We start from the raw sequence: 23520 nt of genomic DNA on the forward strand, positions 1-23520 counted from the left end.
TAGAGCCAAACCAACAATGAACTGATCTACTAACAAGTATTGTGTGTGTATCCATCTCCGTTGTTGTCCAGAAACTATTAAAAACACATCAATGAGCCACATTTATCAAGAAGAGTTTGTTTGTTAGTCACATTAGTTTGTTTAGAAATGGCTGCAAAGACTAATAACAGTGATCACGTTTTCAGTCTCCGGAGAGTAGTTCTGTGTCAGGAAGAGGACAATGAGCTTGTGCAAGGATGCAGTTTTGTTTACAATACAGTAATACAAATTACAGCAAACAATTGCCATTTTTTCACGCTCACTTGATCAAACTCTGACCCAGACATTGTAAATTTCTCAAAGAAGTTTAGTACAAATTCAAGACTTTGTGATACATAGTGGCGTCCTCACGCATGCATGGTGGCCTCTTCCTTACATGGAAATACTTCCTGGAGAGTAGAAAAAATTGATCGCTGTTATTAGGATACACATACAAATATACTTTCTGTATTCCAATTTCAAAATTTTAGTTAGTTGATCTTTGGTATTACTTAACATAGAAACACGGGACTCTCCTAGATACGAACAATCACAGAGTTTACATATTTAAGTTATGACCACCAGTTTTGATGATTTCGCTTCCAGACTTCAATTATAGTTTCTGACAAATCAAGTTTTTTCCGTCACTTTGGATACCCATAACTCTTGGCTGCTGTTGCTATGGAGAAGAAGCCAGTCAGAGGCACGAATGAAAGCGGTAAAAAATTCAAATGTTTCGTAATTACAGTTGTACAAAAAAAACGCAGCCCCACAGTTACTAAATTCACTCAAAGTGACTTAGAAATTATTTACGCTGCAGATTGTAAAATCAATTTTCTCAAAAATTCTTTCCACCCACCGTTAGCGGAACACGTGAAAGAATTTTTAGCTCCGTGATTGGACGTTAATTTTTTATTTTTTTGCCCTTTTTGTGGTTAACGTCTACCACAAAGTTTTTTTATGTACACAGTCTTGTAGCTTCGGCTTTTTTTTTTTTTTTTTAATTCAAAGAACCAGATATTTTCCAACATAGTTGTTAATTGTTTGGACTGATGATTCAACCAGGAGAGTTTCATGTTGATCTAAACTGTAGAAGAGAGTCACTAATGTTTATGAGGAAAATGAAATGAGATGTTTCCTTCTGTAACCAGAGCACCTGAAATAACTCCTCCTCCTCATGTCGCCAATGTGAGTGCGTTTACATGCGCACAAGTATCCCGGTTTTGAGTCTTATCCTGGTCTTAATCATATTCAATCATATGGTGTTTACCTGGTTATTCATATCCATGTTTACATGATTCTAACAGTATCCAGGTTTCTAATCATGTGCGCAGCTGTATCTTGATTTCTCATCACATTTCTGAAACCAGGTTGAGATGTTTACATGCACAAAACATAACCAGGATATTCAAAAAACCCCAATCATAACAGGATACTTGTGCACATATAAACATGTCTATGTAAACTGCAGACGAACCGTGCTAATGTGTAAATCCCGACAGCCGTAGCAACTGTAACCAAGGGGGCGGGGCTTAGCGAAGAGTCAACTCTACCAGCTCTTCCGCTGCTCTATGTCCCTCTGCAGAGTCCATTTGCTTCTTGTGTTTGGACTTGAGGATCCATCAGTGAACCTGTCCTGTTCCCGAACAGTCATCCCGACTGAAATAAGCTGTTTCATTCTGGCAGGAAAGTTATGGAAATGAAGTGAAGTAATTGACTCGCTCAGAGGTCCCAGACAGTCTGTTACACGCTGTTCCAGCTGTCAGACACTCACAAGCTGATTGCCTTCAGCCACTTGTCAGAAAAGAGTTTGCTGCCAGTGGTTCCTAGGTGTTAGCTGGTATTGTTTTAGCTGGTATCTCTGAGCTGATCTCAGGTTTGGGTGAGGGAACGCACACGGATCCCATCCTGTTGAGGGACGTGGCTTTGGTCATGCCCTCGCTGCCCACGGTGGAGAGAGGGAAGCTCTCGTAGCTCTCCGCCGCCCGGCCGCCGCACTGGCAGCGCTGCAGCGTCACCTTCAGCTCCCTCTGGAAGTTGCTGTTGAGAAAGCCGTACACCACGGGGTTAATGCAGGTGGAGGCCATCGCTGTCAGGTGGCAGGCGGAGAAGACGACGTCGTGCTGGCAGTCGGGTAAGGCCTGGTGGTGCCAGTCGAACAAGGTGTTGAAGACGTTCAGCGGCAGCCAGCACAGAGCGAAGGCTATGACGATGGCTAACAGCATGACGTTAATCCTCTGGGCCCCTCGAGTCCTCCTGCTGCGCTCCAGCATGTCCCTGCAGACACACAGCGTGACGCCTATTGTCAGACAATCCACTGTGAAATATCACTCCAACCCTCAGGCACAACTATGGGACAAAGTGATGACAATGTGCCTGAAAAACTGTCTTGATATGATGGCATTGGATTGGTTTCAGAAGTGGGGGAAACATAATAAAGAAAAGCACAAACTCTCTCTCTCTCTCTCTCTCTCTATATATATATATACATATATACATATATACTGTATACATTCACTGAGCACTTTATCAGGAACACCTGCACAGTCTAATGCAATCAAATACAACAGCTCTGCCATAAATTCTATTTTTACAAAGCTTCTACGTTTTCAGTTTTTGTTGACATTGTCAGAAAGGTGATATTGTATTTTATGTTTATTATTGAGGTCATACTGGGTGGTAATGGTGGCGTACTGGAGTGTATTCAATTGAAAATGTTCCAAATATTCTGTCATACATACGTGAGAGCTGCTGTATTGGATTGCATTAGATTGCACAGGTGTTCCTAATAAAGTGCTCAGTAAGTGTATATATACAGTAAACACAGCAGGGCTGCAACTAATGATTATTTTCATTATTGTTTAATCTGCAGATTATTATCTCATAGATCGATTAATTGCTGTGGCCTGATATAAAGAGTCCAGGTGACATTTTCATTTATCTTTTTTTGGATTCGGCCAACAGATGATCAGTTTACTGTCATGAACGACAAAGAAAAGCAAGAAATCATCACAAACGAGAAGCTGAAACTAGAAAATGTTTTTGGCATTTTTGCTTAAAAAAACAACTAAAACGATTAAACGATTATGAAAACTTTAGATTAAAATTCTGTTGATCATATAAATGATTAATTGACAAAATGTTGCAGCTTTAAACACACAAATATATGATACTTAATGATGGACTGATAGATAAGAACACTGTCCTTTGCTGCCTAATCTTTTTTTGAGAATGTTAACCGTTTAATATAACGTAAAAATACAGATTAAATAATATTTATTTTTACCTGAAAAACACGAGCAGTGAAGTACTTTTAGAGTGTCTGAAGCTTTTCCTCTCAGGCTGCATTCAGCCCCAGTAACCTTCAACAATAATGTAGGTCAGCCTGTATGAAGCCTGAGAGGCGAAACCGAGGGCAAAAAGGCTCCTAAACACTTGCCACTGCTCGTTAAGTTTCTTCCTTAACGAGCAATAATCGAAAGCGACTCAGATGAGAATATTTATAACATTTATATGAACTTAGATGTTCTTTCATCTGGTTGGACGCTCAGAGGAAATAAAATGATTTACAGAGATTTTAGTGAGAAAATCAACCTGAAACTGTAAAAATGAGCGATTTTGAAAAGTCGACCCCCCGTTCCCAGTGAAATTATGGAGTAAGAGATAAAAATGATAGATTTTACCGCCAGATGGATGAAACGTTAGACATGATAAGAATAAAAAATACTAATGGTAAGTCAACATTTAGTGTTAATATCTCCTGATTTTGACTCAGTAACTCAAAATTCGGTCTTTATATCTCATTATTTTAGCTCAGTATCATAAATTTAACATGAGTATTTCTAATTTTACAAAGCTGACAGTGACGGCGACTCAGATGTGCTTCTGCGCTGTGGTTTGTGGATATTCTCAGACGCTGCTCACAGAGATTTAAAGTGAGGAAATGATTTTCTTGACATAACGACACTAAACAGGCTGTCACACACACACACACACTGGATGGCAAATGTGGCTTGTGATGTGAATGAAGTGCGCCTTTGACAGGACAGCGGAGCGACCTGCGTCGTCTCAGGCGCAGGAAGATCCGCAGGTAGCAGAGGAGCACCAGCAGCAGAGGCAGGCAGTACTGGAAGAGCAGCAGCGAGGTCGTGTAGGCGAGACGATGTTTATCTGACGGCCACAGCTCCATACAGATCAAGTGGTCTCTGAGACGAAACAGACACAGGGTTACTGCACGGGAAAGGAGAGAGCTATTCGCCTATTTGGCATACCCAAATGGAAAAGCTTATAATAGATGAACTGTAAGGCTATGATGCAGATATTAGGCTTCATTTGACAAATGACATCTACTAGTTTCTGGGAATGTGTTTGTTTAGCATGTAGCTAAAACACAAACAAAACTACATCAGTTCAAATAAGGCTCAAAAAGGTGTTTCTGGTCCTCGTCTATGATGAGTCATACTTGAATAACAATAATTAGGACTATGCAGAACACCATAAACCTTCTACATCTTGTCAACCTGTATAATATTCCAGACCTCTAGGCCGAACCTTATGGGAGCTTTTTAGTTTGTAGTAACTGCTCCCAGTTACTACGACCGCTAGACGGCAGCTGTCACTCAAACGTAACTATCGGTCGTTTTTTGGGTGACTGACAGTACGACTTTTCTTGGGAGGGAAAGAAAGGCTCTGAAAATAAAAACAACAGACAGATAACTGTTGAACAAGGAGAGAAAATATCTGCCTAAAGGGATTTCAACAGGCTGAGTCACACAAATCAAGTGGATCTTCTTGATTAAAAATACTCGTTTTGTTCACTTTATTAACTTTTAGCACTCGATTGTTATCTCTCTCGCACAGAAAAACTAAAGAAATGTAAAAGAACTGCATGAGTGAGACAATTTCATGTTCTTCTCATGTCAGATCAATCTATGAAGATGTTTTTACAAATTACACGTGATTAAAGAGTCGGCATCTTCACCAATTTACCCAAACTGTGAAGTCAAGGTTCCCGCAGCACTCGAACGCACCGCGGCGAAAACAAATTGCAGAGAGCGGCGAATGTTTTCCGATCAAGGTGCGGCGAAGAGTGAAGTCATCGTATGATGACTGCATATCGTTTGATGAAGAGGAAAACAATGAATTCATTGTTTCTTCAGCCGAGTGCTTCAAAGCTCTGAAGGGATTTACGTTTCAAAGCAGGCGGATAATACGCTAAATGTGTAATTACCATACTCGCTCCTGCTCATGTCGGTGTGTTCTCCTGACGAGGGAAATGACTTTGAAGTACTTTTACTGTAGAAAACACACAATGTCCACACTGGACGCTGCTCACACACACACACACACACACACACACTGCATTTGTTGTTGCTGTCGGCTGTGTTATGAGCCTGCTAATCTTATAATTATGTTCTTGTTTTACTTTTTCTTCATTAAAGCTGTTGCACTTCTTCTTCTTCTTCTTCTTGTTTGGCGTTTCTTGTAGTCTGGCTGCCCTGTTGATGCTGGAGGAATATTAACTTACTTTGTCACTGTGCTCAGTCTGCACTAAATGCCCAAATGGGGAAATGCAAATGAGTGAATTAAACTGTACTGACATCTTCCCTGCACTTCATAATAAACAGAACTTCATAAAAGCTGCAGTCTTTGCTGCAAATATACACCTGAGTTATACCTTTGCTTTAGTAGCCTTTGTCTTTGCAGTTTGAATGCATACACTTGAAATCTGTGAGTGTCTGTTGTATGGAAAAATACAGAATCATCTAAGAATCTAATAACTGTTAGATCCTGGTCGATGCTGCTGCTGTGTTGGGAGATTTAAATAATTAATGTTAACGATGCCTTTGTCTTAATCCAGAGACTGTAGATGAAACATTAAAGTCGTTCCTGCTGCTGCTCATGAAGACGAACGCAGGTGTTCAATCAACTGAAAAGATGCAATTTCATTGTTGTTGGAAACTCGGTCGGATGAATATCGACATTTCTGCAAAAACTGTGAGTCCCTGAATGACACTCAGTGATGTGTGAATGATATTCTGGGTGAGACTCGGTCATTAATGCGCCCATTACAGGCTCTGCTTTAATCACATTAAAATGTGTCTTTTGACGCACATATCAATCTTCATTAGATTAGAAAAAAAAAAAGTGTAACATCATACATAAAGGATGTGGTGTTTTGGAGGTGTGTGTGTGTGTGTGTGTGTGTGTGTGTGTGTGTGTGTGTGTGTGTGTGAGCCTCTTAAAAACTGAAGCCACAAAAACGTCCCCGTGTGTCTGTGATGAGAGGTGGTCTGAACTGGTGGAACGGCGATGCAGAAAATGTCCCGCGTGGCCTGAAGAAAACTGCAGAAGGAGCGATGTGGTGCTGTCGCTTTATCAAAATGTCAAGTTTGAACAAATTCAAACTAACAAGTTAGTTCGTTTGAATTCATTTGAACACAACCCAGATACTGTACTGACTGTCATAAGCATATATGACCCGTGTGGTGTCATACAGCTGCACTATGTGTGTCTGTCCAGGCTGTAGAGCTGCCTCACCTGTGTAGTAAACTAGCTGCTGAGTCCTCAGATTTGTCGTCACAGCCAGACCTTTGTAGGCAATTTTATCATATACAAAGTAGAACCCAAAATACTTCCACGATTCTGTCGTATTGTGATTATCCGATCAGATTAGGTCAAGCTGATCTCTGCTTATAGACTGTACAGCAATACAACATCCTCTGTCCGTAGATCCTTGATTCAAATAAGCAAAAACTCCCCAAAAAACCTTTTTAACAGGGAGAAATGAGGAAGAACAACAGAGGAGGATCCCAGGACGGTCAGACATGCAGTAGATGTGTGTTCAGAATAGAAGAAGAAAGACAAACTATAACATACAGAAATAATATGATCAGGAGGACGCCGAGCAGCTTCCAGCTGCAGGTCATTACAGTTCAAACATTACATTTTACCTCATGTTTCAACTAAAGTTCAAATTTCAAATAAAAAGTGTAAGAAGCCTCGACTGTGTTTGTGCTACCAGGGCTGGGTATCAGTACTCGATACCTTTAAGGCCGTGGTCCCCAACCCCTGGGCCGCGGACCAGTACCGGTCCATAGGTCATTTAGTACCGGGCCACACAGAAACTTACGTTATTTCTGTTTATCTAAGTTTGAACGATATTTTATTTTGAAAAATTGCCGGTTTCTCCCCATTACATCTGTCTATGATTTACTCTTGACGCATGTCAAGACGCTTGTCTCGGTCACGTGATACGTTACCGCTAAAAATGAAACCCACAAGCTAGCAAAATGAGTAAAAAACAAACGTCTTTGGAAAGCTTCTTTGTGAAGGGGAAAAGGTCCAGTGAGGAGACAGAAGAAGAGCCTACGACTTCCAAGAAAAAGAAAACTGCATTTAACAGACAACACCAGGAGTCCTACTTAAAATATGGACAGGTGATTCCTACAAAATCACGGAGTAGACCGGACATAAGCAACACACTTTGGGTGTCATTGTCTCCCGTTACCACTAGATGGGACTGTCTTGTTGCAGAGAAACAAGCTCAGGTCCGTGAAAATATTGTCTGACATTAAACCGGTCCGTGGCGCAAAAAAGGTTGGGGACCTCTGCTTTAAGGTATCGACTGAAATAACCCAGAACCAAGTAGTATCCAAACCTCTCCAGTCAAACGACACCTGCATTCAATCCTTTTTGTACCTTGAGCTAGAAAAAAATGACTATTTGTATGGATTCGTTGATTCAATGCAACATGTGATTGGCTCACTGCTGCAGCAGCTACGACACATACAGTCTGTGGTTATAATACTTCATTGTACAGTTTTGTACAGTTATTTAAATAAATATTTCAATCATTTGAACATTTTCAAAATATATTTGTGTAAAAATCATTTGGATTGGGAGGAGTGGTGGCATTTTACGCAACTAAATGCTTCCATACGCATGTCGGGTATCGAATGAAGATCTCTATTGGTATCGGTATCACTTTAATGGTACTGGTATTGGTACTGGTATCGTAAAATAGGGCCTCAAGGCAATCATCCTGAACTCTTAAAGCCTGCTCACACTACAAAGTAGCACAGCAAAATGAATCTTTGCAAAATATTTGGTTTCAGAATCTTGGTGACGTTGTGACTTCTCCCAGGATTAGCTGGCGAGCTAACGGCTAACATGCTAGCCACCAGGGAACATTCGAGTACAAGTCAGTCACAATATCTGGGCCACTTACCCCCCCCCCTGACATTTTGTTCTCAGGACTGAACATTAATTAATTCAATAAAGAGTTCTCCAAGAATCTGTGCTAACTAACTGCTCATTAGCTCTGTTGCTAACGGGACTATAAGTTCACACAGTTTATTTGAATCACTGACTCCTGTTTCAACTGAGTATAAACCATGTTTCTGTTGTGGAGCAGTTTATACTCCAACAGAGGACTTTAAAGTAGACGGGATGGTGACACACAATTAATAAGCTACATTAGCTTCCTCCATTTTTGCTCTCCATCACCTCAAAGGTCAGCATGAATTCGCAGGTCTGATTGTGACATTTCCTTTGGAATAAATGCTGCCTTTTCCCTGATGCTGTGACAATGTGCTACATGTAATCAACACATACCTGCACACACGTATCTATATTTGAGCTCACCTGAACGGGTTGGCGGGCAGGCTGATGTTCTGGAAGGGATCATTAGTGAGGATGTTGAAGGAGAGGAAGGGCAGAGAGATGAAGCAGGCGACCAGCCACGTCAGCCCTACAGCCAGGTAGGAGTGTCCGGCGGCGGGGGACCAGCCGGTGGGATGGAGGATCAGCTGGTGACGCTCCAGAGCGATCAGCACCAGGGAGAAGATAGAGACTGTCACTGACATGCACTGAACAAACGGAGTCACCTGATAGAGACAGACAGACACAAAAAAACATAAACAAATCTCAGCCAGATTTAGACGTTTTTACACACTTTTTAAAAGTCGAACTTCATTTTTTCTAAGAATTCAATATCAACTCATTGTTTGTTTTGGCATGCGTACTTATTTGATAAAACTGTAATTACCAAAGAGAAGAAACTTTATTCATCTTCACAGTTCGTCCTAGTTTGCTGAACTCGATGTTTTGATTTGTTCAGAACTATAATTACAGTCTCAGACACTCAGGAGCAGCAGCTCCATGTTCAACTGAAAAGCTGACACGATTATGACAAATAGTTTCAAACGGTGTCGATGAATCTTTCAACTTGATTGAAAAATTCATGAAAGAAACTGAAGTGAAATAACAGAGAAATGGAGTCTCTGCAGTGGCTGTTTGCAGCGAATAAACAAAAATGTTCAAGCGGTCAACTTTTCACTGTCTGTCTGAACACACATTAAAGAGGACACATATTCTGCACATTTCCAGCTCTATAATTATATTCTGGGGCTCTACTGGAATATCTTTGCATGATTTCCTGTTGAAAACTCCTTATTTATCTTCTACTGGTCCTTTATGCAGCCCCTCAGTTCAGCCTCTGTCTGAAACAGGCCGTTTTAGCTCCTGTCTCTTTAAGACCCGCCTCCTGATGAGCCCACTCTGTTCTGATTGGTCAGCTTCAGGAAGCTTTCTCCGGCTCTGGAGGCTACGTAAACAAACTATAGTAGCAGGATTTCACTTCTTTTGCTCCTTCGGCCTCGGACGGCCGTTTATGAGCATTCGTGATGAGCCGACGTCACAATCGAAGCGTTTAGCCCTGACTTTTGACTTGCAGGCAGCATTTCTACATACATTCACCTCAAGTTTTGGAACTTTGACCATGTTTAACATCCAACACCATAACAGGATATAAATGACAGAAAATCACAAAAAGCAATGATAATAATAATAATGATAATAATAATAAAAACTGAACAGCACTATAGATCCTCCCATATGTTGAATATTGTAAAGGGACAGATGCTAATGTGCGAAGCTATGTTGACTTTTTGAAAAAATTCTTGTATCATTGTTCATAGGATACATGTGTCCAGTCAGTAGAGCACCACAGACAATGTGTCTCCTAGCAACGTAAGCTCTCTGTTGTCAATCATCTGATACCATGGAAACGGATCCTGGCAACACTCAGAATCTGTGTCCACAGTCCAGAACTGTTTATCATCAGTACAATAGCTGCATGATTATAGTTTGCACAAAAAGTGAGGACAATTTAATTTTTAGTTCAACTTTAAGCATTAAATAAACATATTACTGTGTGTGTGTGTGTGCGTGTATGAGAGAGAGAGAGAGAGAGAGAGTGTGTGTGTGTGTGTGTGTGTGTGTGGACCTACAGTAAATCTATTTACACAGTTACATTGTAGGGACTCGCCTCCCTTTTGGGGACAAGAAGCAAGTCCCCATAATGTAAATCATTTAATTTTATGAAGACTTGGTTTAAAGTTAAAAATGCAGATTCATAATTTTTCAACCTGTTCATACTGGATATTAAAAGATCCTTCAAATGTGCTTTCAATGGAAGTGATGGAGGCCAAAATCCACAGTGTGTCCACACAGTCATTTAAAAGTCTCTGTGAAGCTTCTATTCAGCTTCATCAGTCTGAGTTAGTCATATCAAGTGGATATCTGACACATTTACAGTCTTTTTAGCATCAAATTCCCTCTTTGTGTTTCCTCGGACAGTGTTTCCCTGTTGAGCTGCAGGTGGAAGTTTAGTAACAAAAAGAGGAACTTTAGCACTAAAAAGACTGTAACGTTGAAAGGTATCTACTTGATTTGACTCATTTGGACGCTGAAGCTTCATATTAGCTTCAGATAAACTTTTAAATACATTTTTGCACAGAAGGAGGACTGTGGATTTTGTCCTCCATCACTTCCATTGTAAGGTCATTATGAAGGGATCTTCTAATGGTCAGTATGAACAGGAGGAATGATTACAGCAAGAAAAACATGTTTCAATGTTCTTTCAGGCTCCCGACTGTTGTTTTAAGACACACTTGGAAAAAATGCGAGCCTGTGCTTTCAGGTAAGGACAGGGTCAGGGTAAGTCTCCAGAAAATTAATATCAGTCAATGTAATGTCCTCTGAAGTGATGTAAACGTGTGTGTGTGTGTGTGTGTGTGTGTGTGTGTGTGTGTGTGTGTGTGTGTGTGTGTTGTTCACAGACCTTACACAGGGCCTCTCCCAGCACCCAGCGGTCCATCAGCGTGTATATGACGGTGACGGGCAGACACACCACACACATGAGGATGTCAGAGCACGACAGGTTGGCGATCAGGATGTTGGTGACATTACGCAACTCCTGTTGCCGGGCGATGATGAACACCAGGCCTGCATTGCCTAGCAACCCGATGGCTATGACAGCACTGTAAGCCACAATCAAGAAAGTCGCCCCGCCAACCGAAGGCGGACACTGAGGGGTTTCTGCCCAATCGGAGGCCTCCCAGGCACCGAGGAGGCTGCTGTTGTCGTTGGACATGGCAGAGGGAGGAGAGGGAGGAGAGGGGAGGGGGTGATATGAGGAGAGACTGTGTGTCACGGGTCAGGCTGAAGGGGGACCAAAGCCCGGAGGCTGCTGTTAAACTTCTCCCCCCCGAAAAAACAAATGTGTACGACCGGATCAAAGGAGAGATGACAGGCAGGAAACAGTGATGGACTGCACAGTGAGTTGCAGGAGATGAGGGAGCGTGTGTGTCTGAGTGATTCAGATATAGATGCTGTTCTCTTTTTCATTCACTGCCGGCATCCCCCCCGGTGGATCAGCTCAGCATCGATGTTTCCCCCCTGCGAAGAACAGAAAACAAAACAAAGCAGAGACAAAAAAAAATGAAAGACAGACAGGGAGGCGAAGGGCTCCCCACGGACGACGAGACGCAGTTAGAGGTGAAGATGAAAGAGAAAGTGAAGTGAGGCTGTGTAGAGGAGCGACTTTAAAAAGGGGAATTCTGAATACAAAAAGAAAAGAAAAAAGGAGTTTTAATGTCCCTTTCTTCTGTCAGACACAGTCTCCACAACACTCATTAACATACAGCGTCGCTGGTTTGATGGCACATTATACAGCTCGGTTCAGCGGGGTCAGACTCGTATGAACAGATTAGTTCTGAAGTGGCTCATACAAGAGCTTCAATGGAATCTGTGGCGTTCATCATCATTTTTTTCACGTATTTCTTTTCAATAGAAAATCTAAAACGATCCCTCTGAGACCACCTACTTCAAAGCCATTGAGTGTTCACACCGTCTGTCAGACAGACAGAAGAGCTGAAACCCTCCAAGTCCAACTGAAGATAAATTGCATTTTTTGTCCACTACAGTATACATGTGTTTTTATTTTAGAGAAAAAAAACAACCTGAGAGTGAGATTTACCTGGTGAATGTCTCCTTTAGCTCTGCTCTCTACTAGGGGTTGTACCCGAATACAAATACATTATTCGGCAAAGCACAAATAGTGGGTTTTATACAAATATTTGTTATTTTAAAAATGATTTGTTGGGGGTGTTCCCCAGAGATAAAGCTGAGCTAGTCCCAAAGGACTCTCCATAACCTGTTGTTCCCCTTCTCCTTTCCACAAAGTTAGGTTGTAAAAAATAGGCAATAAATGAAAAGTGCAAAGCAAGAATCACCTTTGAAGTTCTTCCCTACATATTACACGCTGTGCTGTCTCTGTGTTATGGGTGTATAAATAGGTAGAGGTCTGTTTGCAGTGAGGCGATGAGTAAAGTTTTAGCTCAGTAATCAGCGCAGTCGTCTATGATCTGGGAGACTCCAGTTCAAGACCTGATATGGGGACCTCCTTCATAAGGTAGTTTATTCATGAACACTTATTGTAACACTTTTTCTAAAATTAAAAGTGTCATAAAAACAAAAACAGGATTTTTAAGCCTCTTTTCCACTTTTATTCAAATACAAATACAAATAATTTTGCTGCCTCAACAAATACAAATACAAATACTGGGATCTCTGCACATCTCTGCTCTCTACTAACTCCTGAGGGAAATATCTGACTCTTTAGCTGCTAAACGCTCCACTATCTTCACCAGCTAGTCTACAGCTTCAGATCAACTTTTAAAATACTTTTTTTTTTTTGCATTTACATTCATGAAAAGATCTTCTAATGATCGGTATGAACAGGAGGAATGATTACAGCAAGAAAAAAAAAACACTTTTCAATGTTCATTCATGCTCACACATTTGAAAAACTGTGAACTCGTCCTTTAACGGCAGGAACAGACAATATGTACATAATAACATTATGATGATTAAATTCCCAGATGACTGAATTCTCATTTCAATAATATTACCAAACTCTAATTACTTTTATGAACATAATGAACCTTGCACATATAAAACCACACAGAAATATACATGAGCATGTAAACAGACAAAATGTCACGTTTCTCATAAACAATTAAATGCTAATAAATAAAAAACACATACGCACACACACATGCAGTATTATGTTTTCTCTCTAGCACTTATCTGCGACATGCTTTCTCTCCCCTGAGGAAAAGTGACTTTCTGCTCTGAGTGAACTGTTTAATTAAGATACAGCTCATTAACAGCCTGAGCCTCCTCCTGTACATCACATCATCTTATCCTGCTGGCACAACAATAATAATGCACATCCACTGATTACAGCATTCATCAAACCCTCACTCACATTAGCATATACCATACCGAGCAAATGGAAACAATCAGCTGACAGCCGCCCATTCACTCTGCCAGCCCTCCCTCCCTCTCTCTCTCCGGAGAGCTCCGTCTGTCTCTCCCACTCTGAATTTCTTTTCTCCTCTGACAGCCTTTATGGGCCCCCGAGGGACGTCGCTGCCAAAGAATGAGACGCATTCACAGGTGTTACAGCAAATCCAGGCTGACTCACTCGCAGCCATCCACCACGGCTTGTGATAACACCCGTCAAAAAAAAAAAAAAGCTCGCTATCTCCTGCAAACGCACACAAACACGCCTCTTTTATAAAAAAAACGTCTCACAGGTGTGACAAAAAATAACCCCACCCTGACAACAAAGAGGTGATATTTGTAACCGCGTTTCTCCATCTCTTGCTTTTGACAACAGTGAAGGCATCACACAGTTATTTCTGTGCAAACGAACAGATAAGAATCTATTCCATCATTTTTTTTTTTTTTTTTTTTTTTTAAATCCAGTCACCTCCAGAGTAAAGCATTAGCTTCAGCTGTGGGTGCAGATTTGGCATACTTTGGGGGATATTACTGGAGGAAAAGGTCATCATGGAAACCTGCTTTGCTGCCTTCATCATAAACTGCTTATTTCTGCCAAAATTTTTTTGAGAGAAGGACGGTAGAACAATGTCTGAAACTGGCTCCTCCATGGCTGGATTAAAGAGGACATATTTCTGCATGTTTTCCAAGTCTATATTTATATTCTGGAGCTCTAATGGAAACTGCTAGAAATATTATGATGTGTTCTGTTTGAACTGGGAAGTAGGAATTTTTGAGTTCCCAGTCGGAAGTTTTGACCCCTGAAGTCGGAAAAACCTCATCAACACCGACCTCAACATCCAAGATGGCGGCTCCGCATATCAGCAGTGTGAAAGCGGTAATAATATACTGTTTATTAGCACATGTAATATAACCTGGACACAACATGGAGGCTACGACTGAGTCTGTAAAGCTCATTGCAGAAAAAACTGTTAGATAAAAGTTTACTTTATACTTCCACTCCACTACATTTATTTGACAGCTTTAGTTACTTTTCAGATGAAGATTTGACACAATGGATAATATAACAAGCTTTTAAAATACAACACATTGTTAAAGATGAAACCAGTGGTTTCCAACCTTTTTGGCTTTTGACGTCTTACAAAAAGCAGTGTGTAGTCGGGGTCACATTTCACATGTCTATGAGTTGTTAACAGCTCCACCAAATAGTGATTTTTCCCTCTAAACTTCTCACATGCTTTCATTTCAATAAATGTTCAAATGATCCAATATTTCAGCAAAAATCAAAGATTAGAGAAAAAGTCCAAAAACTGAAAACAGATTTGTGTATCAGAACTTTGTTTTTTCTTCTTTCCTCTCCCATTAATCATCTCACGACCCCTCAGATTTATCTGCTGACCCTTTGGAGGGGCCCGACCCCTAGGTTGGGAACCACTGGACTAAACTAGCTAACTGTATATAAAGTAGTGTAAACTAGCTCCACCTCCAGCAGCTACAACAGTAACATGCTGCTCTAACACTGATGCTTCACTATTAATAATCTAATGATGTCATATATAATAATATATCAGTCAGAGGGACCAAACCACTACTTTTACTGCAATACTTTAACTACATCAAGCTCATAATACTTATGTACTTTTACTGCAATACTTTAACTACATCAAGCTCATAATACTTATGTACTTTTACTGCAATACTTTAACTACATCAAGCTCATAATACTTATGTACTTTTACTGTAGTAGGATTTTTCATGCAGTATTTTTACATGGCTGCATTCATTTACTTACTCTTACTCTTTTACTTAAGTAAAGGATCTTAATACTGCTTCCATCACTGCTAATTATTGTGCTGTCTGAATAAAACAGAATTTAAAAAAGCAGAAAAAAAAATGCAAATGCTTTGCTGCCAATAGAAATTGTTCAGTTCATGTGCTTCTACTCTTGAATAATTCTTCAAAGATATATTATATTCACATAGATATACTGAATAGGATAATATAGTGAATAATTTCAGTTAAGCTAGTTAGCATATTAACAGTTGATGAATAGAACCAAACACAAAGTAAAGTTACACGTCTGTAGGATTCATCCTCTGCGGATCATCAATGTCTGTACAAAATGTCACGGGAACTCATCCAATAGTTGTTGAGATATTACAGTCTGGTATGAAGTGGTGGAGGTTTCCATCCCCGGAGTCACACTGCTGAAATGGGTAAAAATGAGTAATCGATGAAAAATATAAACAAAGCAGGTCTTGCCGTAGAGAATCGATTCATGGCAGTGGAGATGTTTATCAGATATTTATCAAAGGTGTCTGTTTATGTGTCCATGTAAACATGGTCTGAGTGGATGATAATGAAACGATGTTGCAGTTAATCTCACTGAAGCTGCAGACAGACACATCGATCCAACATACTTAATTAAAATCAGACTCAAGGTCATTCAAGCACATGTTGTTATGTTACAAAGCCAGAAAGTATTAATAGTATTAATGTAGGATTGTTTTCCTGCACGGGCCTCAAGCAAAACTCTACATTTTCAGTGAAGTTATTAGAGTTATATCGTCCGTGACATTAATTTGTATGGATGTGGAGGAGCCCAGCGGGTGAGAGCTCCGCCACTTTACCCCTTGATGATGACGGTGCCCTTTTCTATTTAATATATTTATTTATTTGACAACACAGCCTCACTTTACCTCACCTCACCTGACAAAGCTGTGATGCTGAGTTTAGTTTGGACTCTTCATAACTCTGAACAATATAACATTTAGATGATATTGTAGGATTATGTCCATCCACTAAAATACTTACTGGGCACCTACAAGAGACAAGAAGTAATAACGGGGAAACAATTTTGTGTTTAAGAGAATTTAACTGTAAGTTTTCTTTAAATTACAGAGTACTGATTTAATAAATATCGGGGTTGTTATTATTGTTACTGGGTAAAAAGACCATTTTCACCATTTTAGTTTAGTGTGTTAGCATGCTAACACTTGCTAATTAGCACTAACACAAAGTACAGCTGAGGCTGATGGGAATGCCATCGGTTTTACAGATATTTGCTCATAAACCAAAGTATTGGACACATTAAAGTTTTAACCGGATAATGGCGCTAAATGGAAAATCCATGAGATTATTATGATTACATTTCATCCTCTGGGGAAAATGAATGTGTGAACCAAATGTCATGACAATCCATCCAGTAGTTGCTGAGATATTTAAAAAAATTGCTTATGCTGTGATATATCTCAACATCTACTCGATGGATCGGCACAAACGTTGGTTCAGACATTCATGTTCCTCAGATGATGAACTATAACAACTTTGGTGATCCTCTGACTTTTCCTCTTGCGCCACCATGAGCTTCACTTTATAGTTCCTTAATGAAGGCGTTCACATATTCGTGTTCCCTGATGATGAATTATAATAACTTCAGGGATCACTTGTCTTTTCACTTGGTGCCATCATCTGGTCAAATTTTTATTTAGTCCAGTACTTTGGTTTGTGACCAAATACCTGCAAAACTGATGACATCACCATCAGCCTCAGCTGTACTTGTGTCTAGTGCTAATTAGTTAACGTTAGCATGCACACGTTACACAAGCACTGTGAGCATGGTTAACATTATATGCTGGCGTTATGCTCACATCGACACCCGAGCTGTAATTATTGAGTGAAACTAGGAACAAATGAGAAAGCCTCATGTTAGTTTGTCGTTCAGTTTAATTAAACCCAAAATTTAATGGATATAATACAATTTAACAGAATTTTACCACCAGCTCACTTCACACTTGTCAATCCTTAACATGGGAATCCGACATAGTGTGAACGGTCCAATATCTCTACCTCAAAATATTTAATAGGTATCAGGTAATTTAAAAAGTTCTTACAGTGTAATTTATTTCTCAGTTCCTCTGAAATGCAGATTTGTTACATGTACTCCAGTGCTTCCTGTACTTCTACCATTATGCTCCACTGGGCACCCAGTACTTCATTGATACCCTGTATATGTACAAAATATTTACACTGTAATTTGCAGACTGTAATCTACACTATTATGCTGAAAGTTGTGCAGCAACTTGTGTCTAAAAGTGGTCCTGTTTGTGCAGATAAAGCCACTATGTACTATTCTACTGTTATATGCATATACTGTACAAATTAATTTCTGTAAATGTCATAAAACAAACACGACAAAACAAACATGACTCCCCCCCACCAAAAAAAAAAATACTAGCAAATGAACATAAAACACGGAAAATAAAAGAATCCTCTACAAGTCAATTATCTCCAGGCCATTGAACATGCATTGTTAATACTGCATAAAGAATTAAATAATGTTTTCATAAAGCTTCACCCAAGGCTCATGAAGAGGATCATTGAAAAAATCTTCACTACAAACACTGAAGAAACAAAAAGAAAAGATATCTGTGCTGCCTCAGTAGCAACACACATCAATGAATCTCGGTCAAACTGTTATAGCCTGAATCTTTGGCTCAATGCTTATTTATTGAATTTTTAATGAGGTATTGTGCACCAGACATTACGGTTGAGCTGAATACTTGGATGAAAGAAGTATCTGGTAAAGATAATGTACTTTTTACAGTGTCATCCGAGTAATATGTGTCGATATCTGTACTCGTGATGAAGGAAAACCCTCATTGGGTAGCTGTTTCTACATCGTTCTGTGATAGGCCAACCACACACAGAGCCTATACAAAGCAACATCCCCAACTTCCGGTTAGGCAACAACCACATCTGGTTTAATATAGTTGGTTGAAGAGACACAGATCACGGTGTGCACTCGCTCACCCCTACCAATCATGCAGTTCAAAGAAAGCTTTCGATAAATCAGAGCTGTCCTGGTGATCTGACAATAGACACTGCTCCACTTTGAATATTACCGCGCCTCCCATGGTGAAATCAAACAGTTATTGAGCTGCACTGTTGCCTCACAGCGGGAGAGTCCTGATTGTGAACCTGACCGGCTGCAGCCTTTCTGTATGTCTGCTTGGCTTCCTTCCGTGCCGATCGAACACACGGCGGTCAGGTGAATGGGAAACTTGCTGGTAGGAGTGAAAGGAAAGTGTGATTGCGTCATATGTGTGAGATACTGGTTGGTGCGTATTGTGGGTGGATGGGTGATGATATTTTTACATTAAGTCGTGCAGACACTGTTTGGATTCAGCCTGATTTTCACCTCGAATGTCTTGTCAGTTGTGGTTTGATGTGCAGTTTGAGGTCATGACGTCTGATTAATCACCCGATTGATCGGTTGGGTTTCAGGCAGGTCGGAAACCTGCAGTTTGAGCAGCTCTGAGATCAGATTCCCCAACATGGCTGCTGTCAAAAGATGTGTTATAAATTGTGGTGAGCTGGTTTTAATGTTATTGGAGTATAAAGACGGGTGACAAATTAAAGGAAAAACCAGTACAGGTCTGAATGTTGGACCCCTACAGTGAGGAGGTCTGGGGACTCTGTTATGCTGTGGGGGGCATTTTGCTGGAATGGTTTGGGTCCACTTGTCCCCTTAGAGGGAAAGGTCGCTGCTGAATGATAAAACATTTCTATCCTGATGGGAGTGGTCTCTCTTCCAGGATGATGATGCCCCAATTCACAGGACACATAACAGCCGCCGGATCCCCCAACTGTAGGGATCAACATCCAGGCCTGTACCAGTTTTTCCTTTAATTTGTCACCCGTCTGTATGCGACATATTGTGGTTCAACGCTGTGACAGAAGACTGACCTTCACATCAGATTGTCTGCATCTTCCAGACATCTGCAGCTCCATGTTTTTCTTTTATTTTGTAGCAGAATTGCATAAAGTAACGCTGCCTTTCTCTGTTTTTGTGAACATCGTTGAGGACTTGGTCGTCTTGTTTGAATCAACTTTATTCAAATTTTAGTCAGGTTGGGTTTTTTCCCCACTATGATGGTGGTGCGCTGCAGCTTTGTGTCTCCTGACACGGTGCTTTGTTCTTGTAGGGCCCTATTTTTGTGCACCCATGGTGCACTTAGATACGTGGTGGGATCAGAGAGAATACATTACCATACATTATAGGAGGGCATGTTATAGGCTGTGACATTCATGGCCAATCATATCCGCTACTTTTATCCCCATTAAACACAGGACTTTCCCTATCGTGACACACTGACAGTTTGGGAATCCTGCATAGAGAAACTGTACAGAATAATTAATCATCACTGATAAGTTTAATCAGCACAGCAAGCTGAGGTTTCTGTGGTTATTTTGCAACAGTCTGGTGCTGGTTGCATAAAATTAAACCAGCAGATCTGGTGTGTGTAATTGCGCCCTGGCAGCACAGGGCGCACTGCAGAATGAAGAGATACCTGACATGTTCAAACAGCTGTAAAGAGAGTAAACAGGTGGAAGAAGAAGAGGAGGCCGTCAGTATGGGATGCTGGCTGTTGTGGATGACAGATGCTGGTAAGAATCCCTCATTATTCTTTAGTCTCACAGGTATTTAAGCCATTACCAGAAAAACAAAAACTGTCTGGGAAACTGTAAAGACGAGCAAAACACATTATATAGATGTGGTTTCACAAAATAAAGTGACAAGATAATACTGAACATTAGTTTGCTGAGCTGTTGACCTGCTCTGAGCAAAATGCATCTATTCTTGGCACCAGGATTGCGTCAACACACCCTCAATCGCACCTCTCCTCCCACTGTGGTGCATGACGAGTCACCAAGATACCAAACCTGCACGGCCGAGGATGTAACCTCAGTGCACTGCAGGGAAATACCAGAATACAATAGGTCCCTCAGTGGTACTATTGTTTTTTATTTAGTGTTATGGTGTTATATTGTGTTTCCTTCTTTTGTTATTGCATGTTTATATTGTGTTGTGTTCAATTGCATGCATATTTATCCCTTTTATTTGCCTTTAGGAGCCACAAGACACTTTTCGCTGTACATGTTCTCTGCACTGTATAATATCTTTATATATCTCCTCACATATCCAGAGTTTTTGGTGTAGTGTTTCCAGGTGTTGGGGGAGTACTACTGTATATGTAAAAAAAGTAGTATAAAGCCTTTTGTGTGTCCAGAAGGAGCTGCTGTGTAAAATGTGATAAACTGCCTCAAGTGACGTCACTTGAGTCGACGTCAGTTGGGGCTGATGTTTGAGAACGACAAAAATCTGGAGGTGTGGAGTTAGAGAGAAGTGAGGTTAGCAGAGGCTAGCAGCTCCAGGCTACATTACTACGCTACTAGCATAACACATACTAATCTCTGATTGAAATGTCAGCGTCGGTTGGGGCTGAAGACTAAAAGATACAAAAGTAATAAAATCTGGAGGTGTGGAGTTAAAAAGAAGTGAGGTTAGCAGCTCCAGGCTACATTAGCTGCTACTAGCATAACACACGCTGATCTCTGATTGAACTGTCAGCGTCAGTTGGGGCTGAAGACTAAAAGTTACAAAAGTAATTAAAGCTGCAAGCAGCGTTGGACGGGCCTTCGCGCCCTTGCGCACATCGGGCCGCGGCGCAGTCAGCTAAGCTTCTGGGAACCAAGAAAACGTTTGGAGATGATCAGTGTGAGAGTATTTTGACACACAATGCTAACCAGTGTCTCTCTGTGAGCCCACCCCTCTGTTCACAGACAATTATATATATGAGGGATATTTCTTACAAGTGTGGTGTGCTTTTATTTTGAAAGTTTGATTGACATGTGTACTGTCAGGTGTGTAGAGATAATAAGTAACTGCAGCTGGACACAGAAAAATACTCATATATTTGAATGGAGGGTGTGAGCGAACCCACACCTTTTTGAACATTTACTGCTTCCACATAATTTTAGATACAAACTTCATTTGAACTTTATATGAGCCACGAGACTTTGACCTACAAATCTTGAATTTACATGTGTTTTCTATCTTTTATTGTTTTTGAGATATTAGAGTGTGAGTTTTAAAGTCTTTTCTTGCTCCTCCTGTGATTTTATAATGAGTGTGTATTGCGGAATGTTTCAGAGCACTGAGGGAGTGACATCACCAGGAGCAGTTGGAGAGGAGGATATTAGAGAACGCTTCTTGTGAAATATCCTCATAAATCCCATGACTTTGGCCAAATCCTACATAAAAATATCATTTTTTTGTAGGAATTTTCGTCGCGAATCCATTGATATAGGTTTGAAAGTGGTCGGACTTATAGTTTAGACGCCAGATGCCCCAGTTTGGCACAAAGTCCATGCCCAGAGATTGCCTCCCCATTGGTTTACATTGTAAGGTGTAATGTCGCACTCCAACTTTCAGGGCTTACTAAATCTAAACCGTTCGAGTTATTACAAAGTTTTTAATAACTTTTGCTCAACACAGTGTGATAAGTCATGTATTCAAGTTTGAAGCCGATACCATTAACGCCCTCGGAGGAGATAGCGTTTGTTCGGGGGCCAAAATTGGGGCAAAGTCTTATTTTGAAAAGCTGATTGCAGACTTCCTGTTGGATTTAGGTCAGGGGTGTCAGCGTATGATTTGTAGGTCTTGATGAGACGAATAATTGAGTTTTGGTTTGATCTCTCTACGACATTCCTACGGGCCGTGGCGGCCATTTTAGATACATAGGTGGCGCTCTCGAGCACATTTTGGCACTTCGGGGGTTAATTTTTACATTTTATCAAATTTTTCACCAGACCTGATGTGCGTGCCAAATTTGGTGAGTTTTTGAGCATGTTTAGGGGGTCAAATTAAGGATTGAAGTGGCGTATTAATAAAGAATAATAAAGAAACAAACGCACGAAAAACAATAGGGTCTTCGCCCTTTGGGCTCAGGCCCTAATAAAATCTGGAGGTGTGGAGTTAGAAAGAAGTGAGGTTAGCAGAGGCTAGCAGCTCCAGGCTACATTAGCCGCTATTAGCATAACACATACTAATCTCTGATTGAACTGTCAGTGTCGGTTGGGGCTGAAGACTAAAAGTTAGAAAAGTAATAAAATCTGGAGGTGTGGAGTTAGAAAGAAGTGAGACCTCTGTAGTTCCTCATCTCTGCTGGAGGCTAGCAGCTCCAGGCTACATTAGCCGCTATTAGCATAACACATAATCTCTGATTGAACTGTCAGCGGTGGAATTGCATTGTGGGTAATTTAGACACCAGGTTTTGACAAAGAAGAACAGAATAAAAAAAACAACAACAATATCTTTGGTTCTGCCATCATGAATCTGACTCTTCATGTATTAGACGTTTTACCTCGAGGAATTTGTGTTGAGACCATTTAATGTGTGTTTAAATGTTGTCATCGCCTGGTACGTTTACCGGTAATGAACAGAGACAAGGTCCCTGTAATAATGTTTTCTGGTGAGTGTGAGTGTTCTCGCTGCAGAGATATAAATAACTTTGGTGTTTTGTGAGTGTGGAACTGGGACAGTCAGATAGTAAAGCTATTTAATCCCTTTGGATTAAACTACATCATGGTTTACTTTATGTTAAAAAAGAGAAGAAGAAGAAGAAGGAGCGCCTCGTCATTGAGGCATCTCTGAGGTTATGTTGTGATGTTCTGAATGACGCTTTGATATTAATTAGATGTGTCAGAAAACAAATGATTTGCTCCTTTAGTGTTATTACTGTTTGGTCATCTGCATGTTTAGTTGTGACTTTGTGTCTTTGAGTTTCGCACACATTCAGACAACACAGCCTGTGGACCCGTGGAGCTGCAGTATGCCATCTTCAATCTTTGCCACGCAGGGCCGAAGATGGTTGAAATGACTGGTCGGTCAGTGTGGGTGAAATGATCCTTCAGGTTTAATGTCTGTTAGGATTTAAAGTGTCTTTCCCAGCTCGAGGGGAGAATAACTTCACACAATGAACACGGAGCCGGGAGGGGCGAGAG

The 23520-nt window shown here is 40.6% G+C and overlaps 2 protein-coding genes across 2 annotated transcripts in view; one reads left to right on the plus strand and one right to left on the minus strand.

Moving 5' to 3' along the window:
* LOC122968041 (oocyte zinc finger protein XlCOF6-like) overlaps positions 1 to 23520 on the plus strand; it is an 813118-nt gene that overhangs the window by 310827 nt on the left and 478771 nt on the right. The window lies entirely within an intron of this gene.
* Positions 1453 to 12397, minus strand: npy8ar (neuropeptide Y receptor Y8a). Its single transcript, XM_044333044.1, has 4 exons — positions 11144 to 12397; positions 8665 to 8906; positions 4077 to 4223; positions 1453 to 2295 (listed from the first exon to the last, which is right to left on the minus strand). The coding sequence occupies exons 1-4, from the start codon at positions 11453 to 11455 to the stop codon at positions 1845 to 1847; spliced, it is 1152 nt and encodes a 383-aa protein (XP_044188979.1). The 5' UTR covers positions 11456 to 12397; the 3' UTR covers positions 1453 to 1844.

The sequence above is a fragment of the Thunnus albacares genome, chromosome 18 (genome assembly GCF_914725855.1).
Source record: "Thunnus albacares chromosome 18, fThuAlb1.1, whole genome shotgun sequence".
In the NCBI taxonomy this organism is placed as follows: domain Eukaryota; kingdom Metazoa; phylum Chordata; class Actinopteri; order Scombriformes; family Scombridae; genus Thunnus; species Thunnus albacares.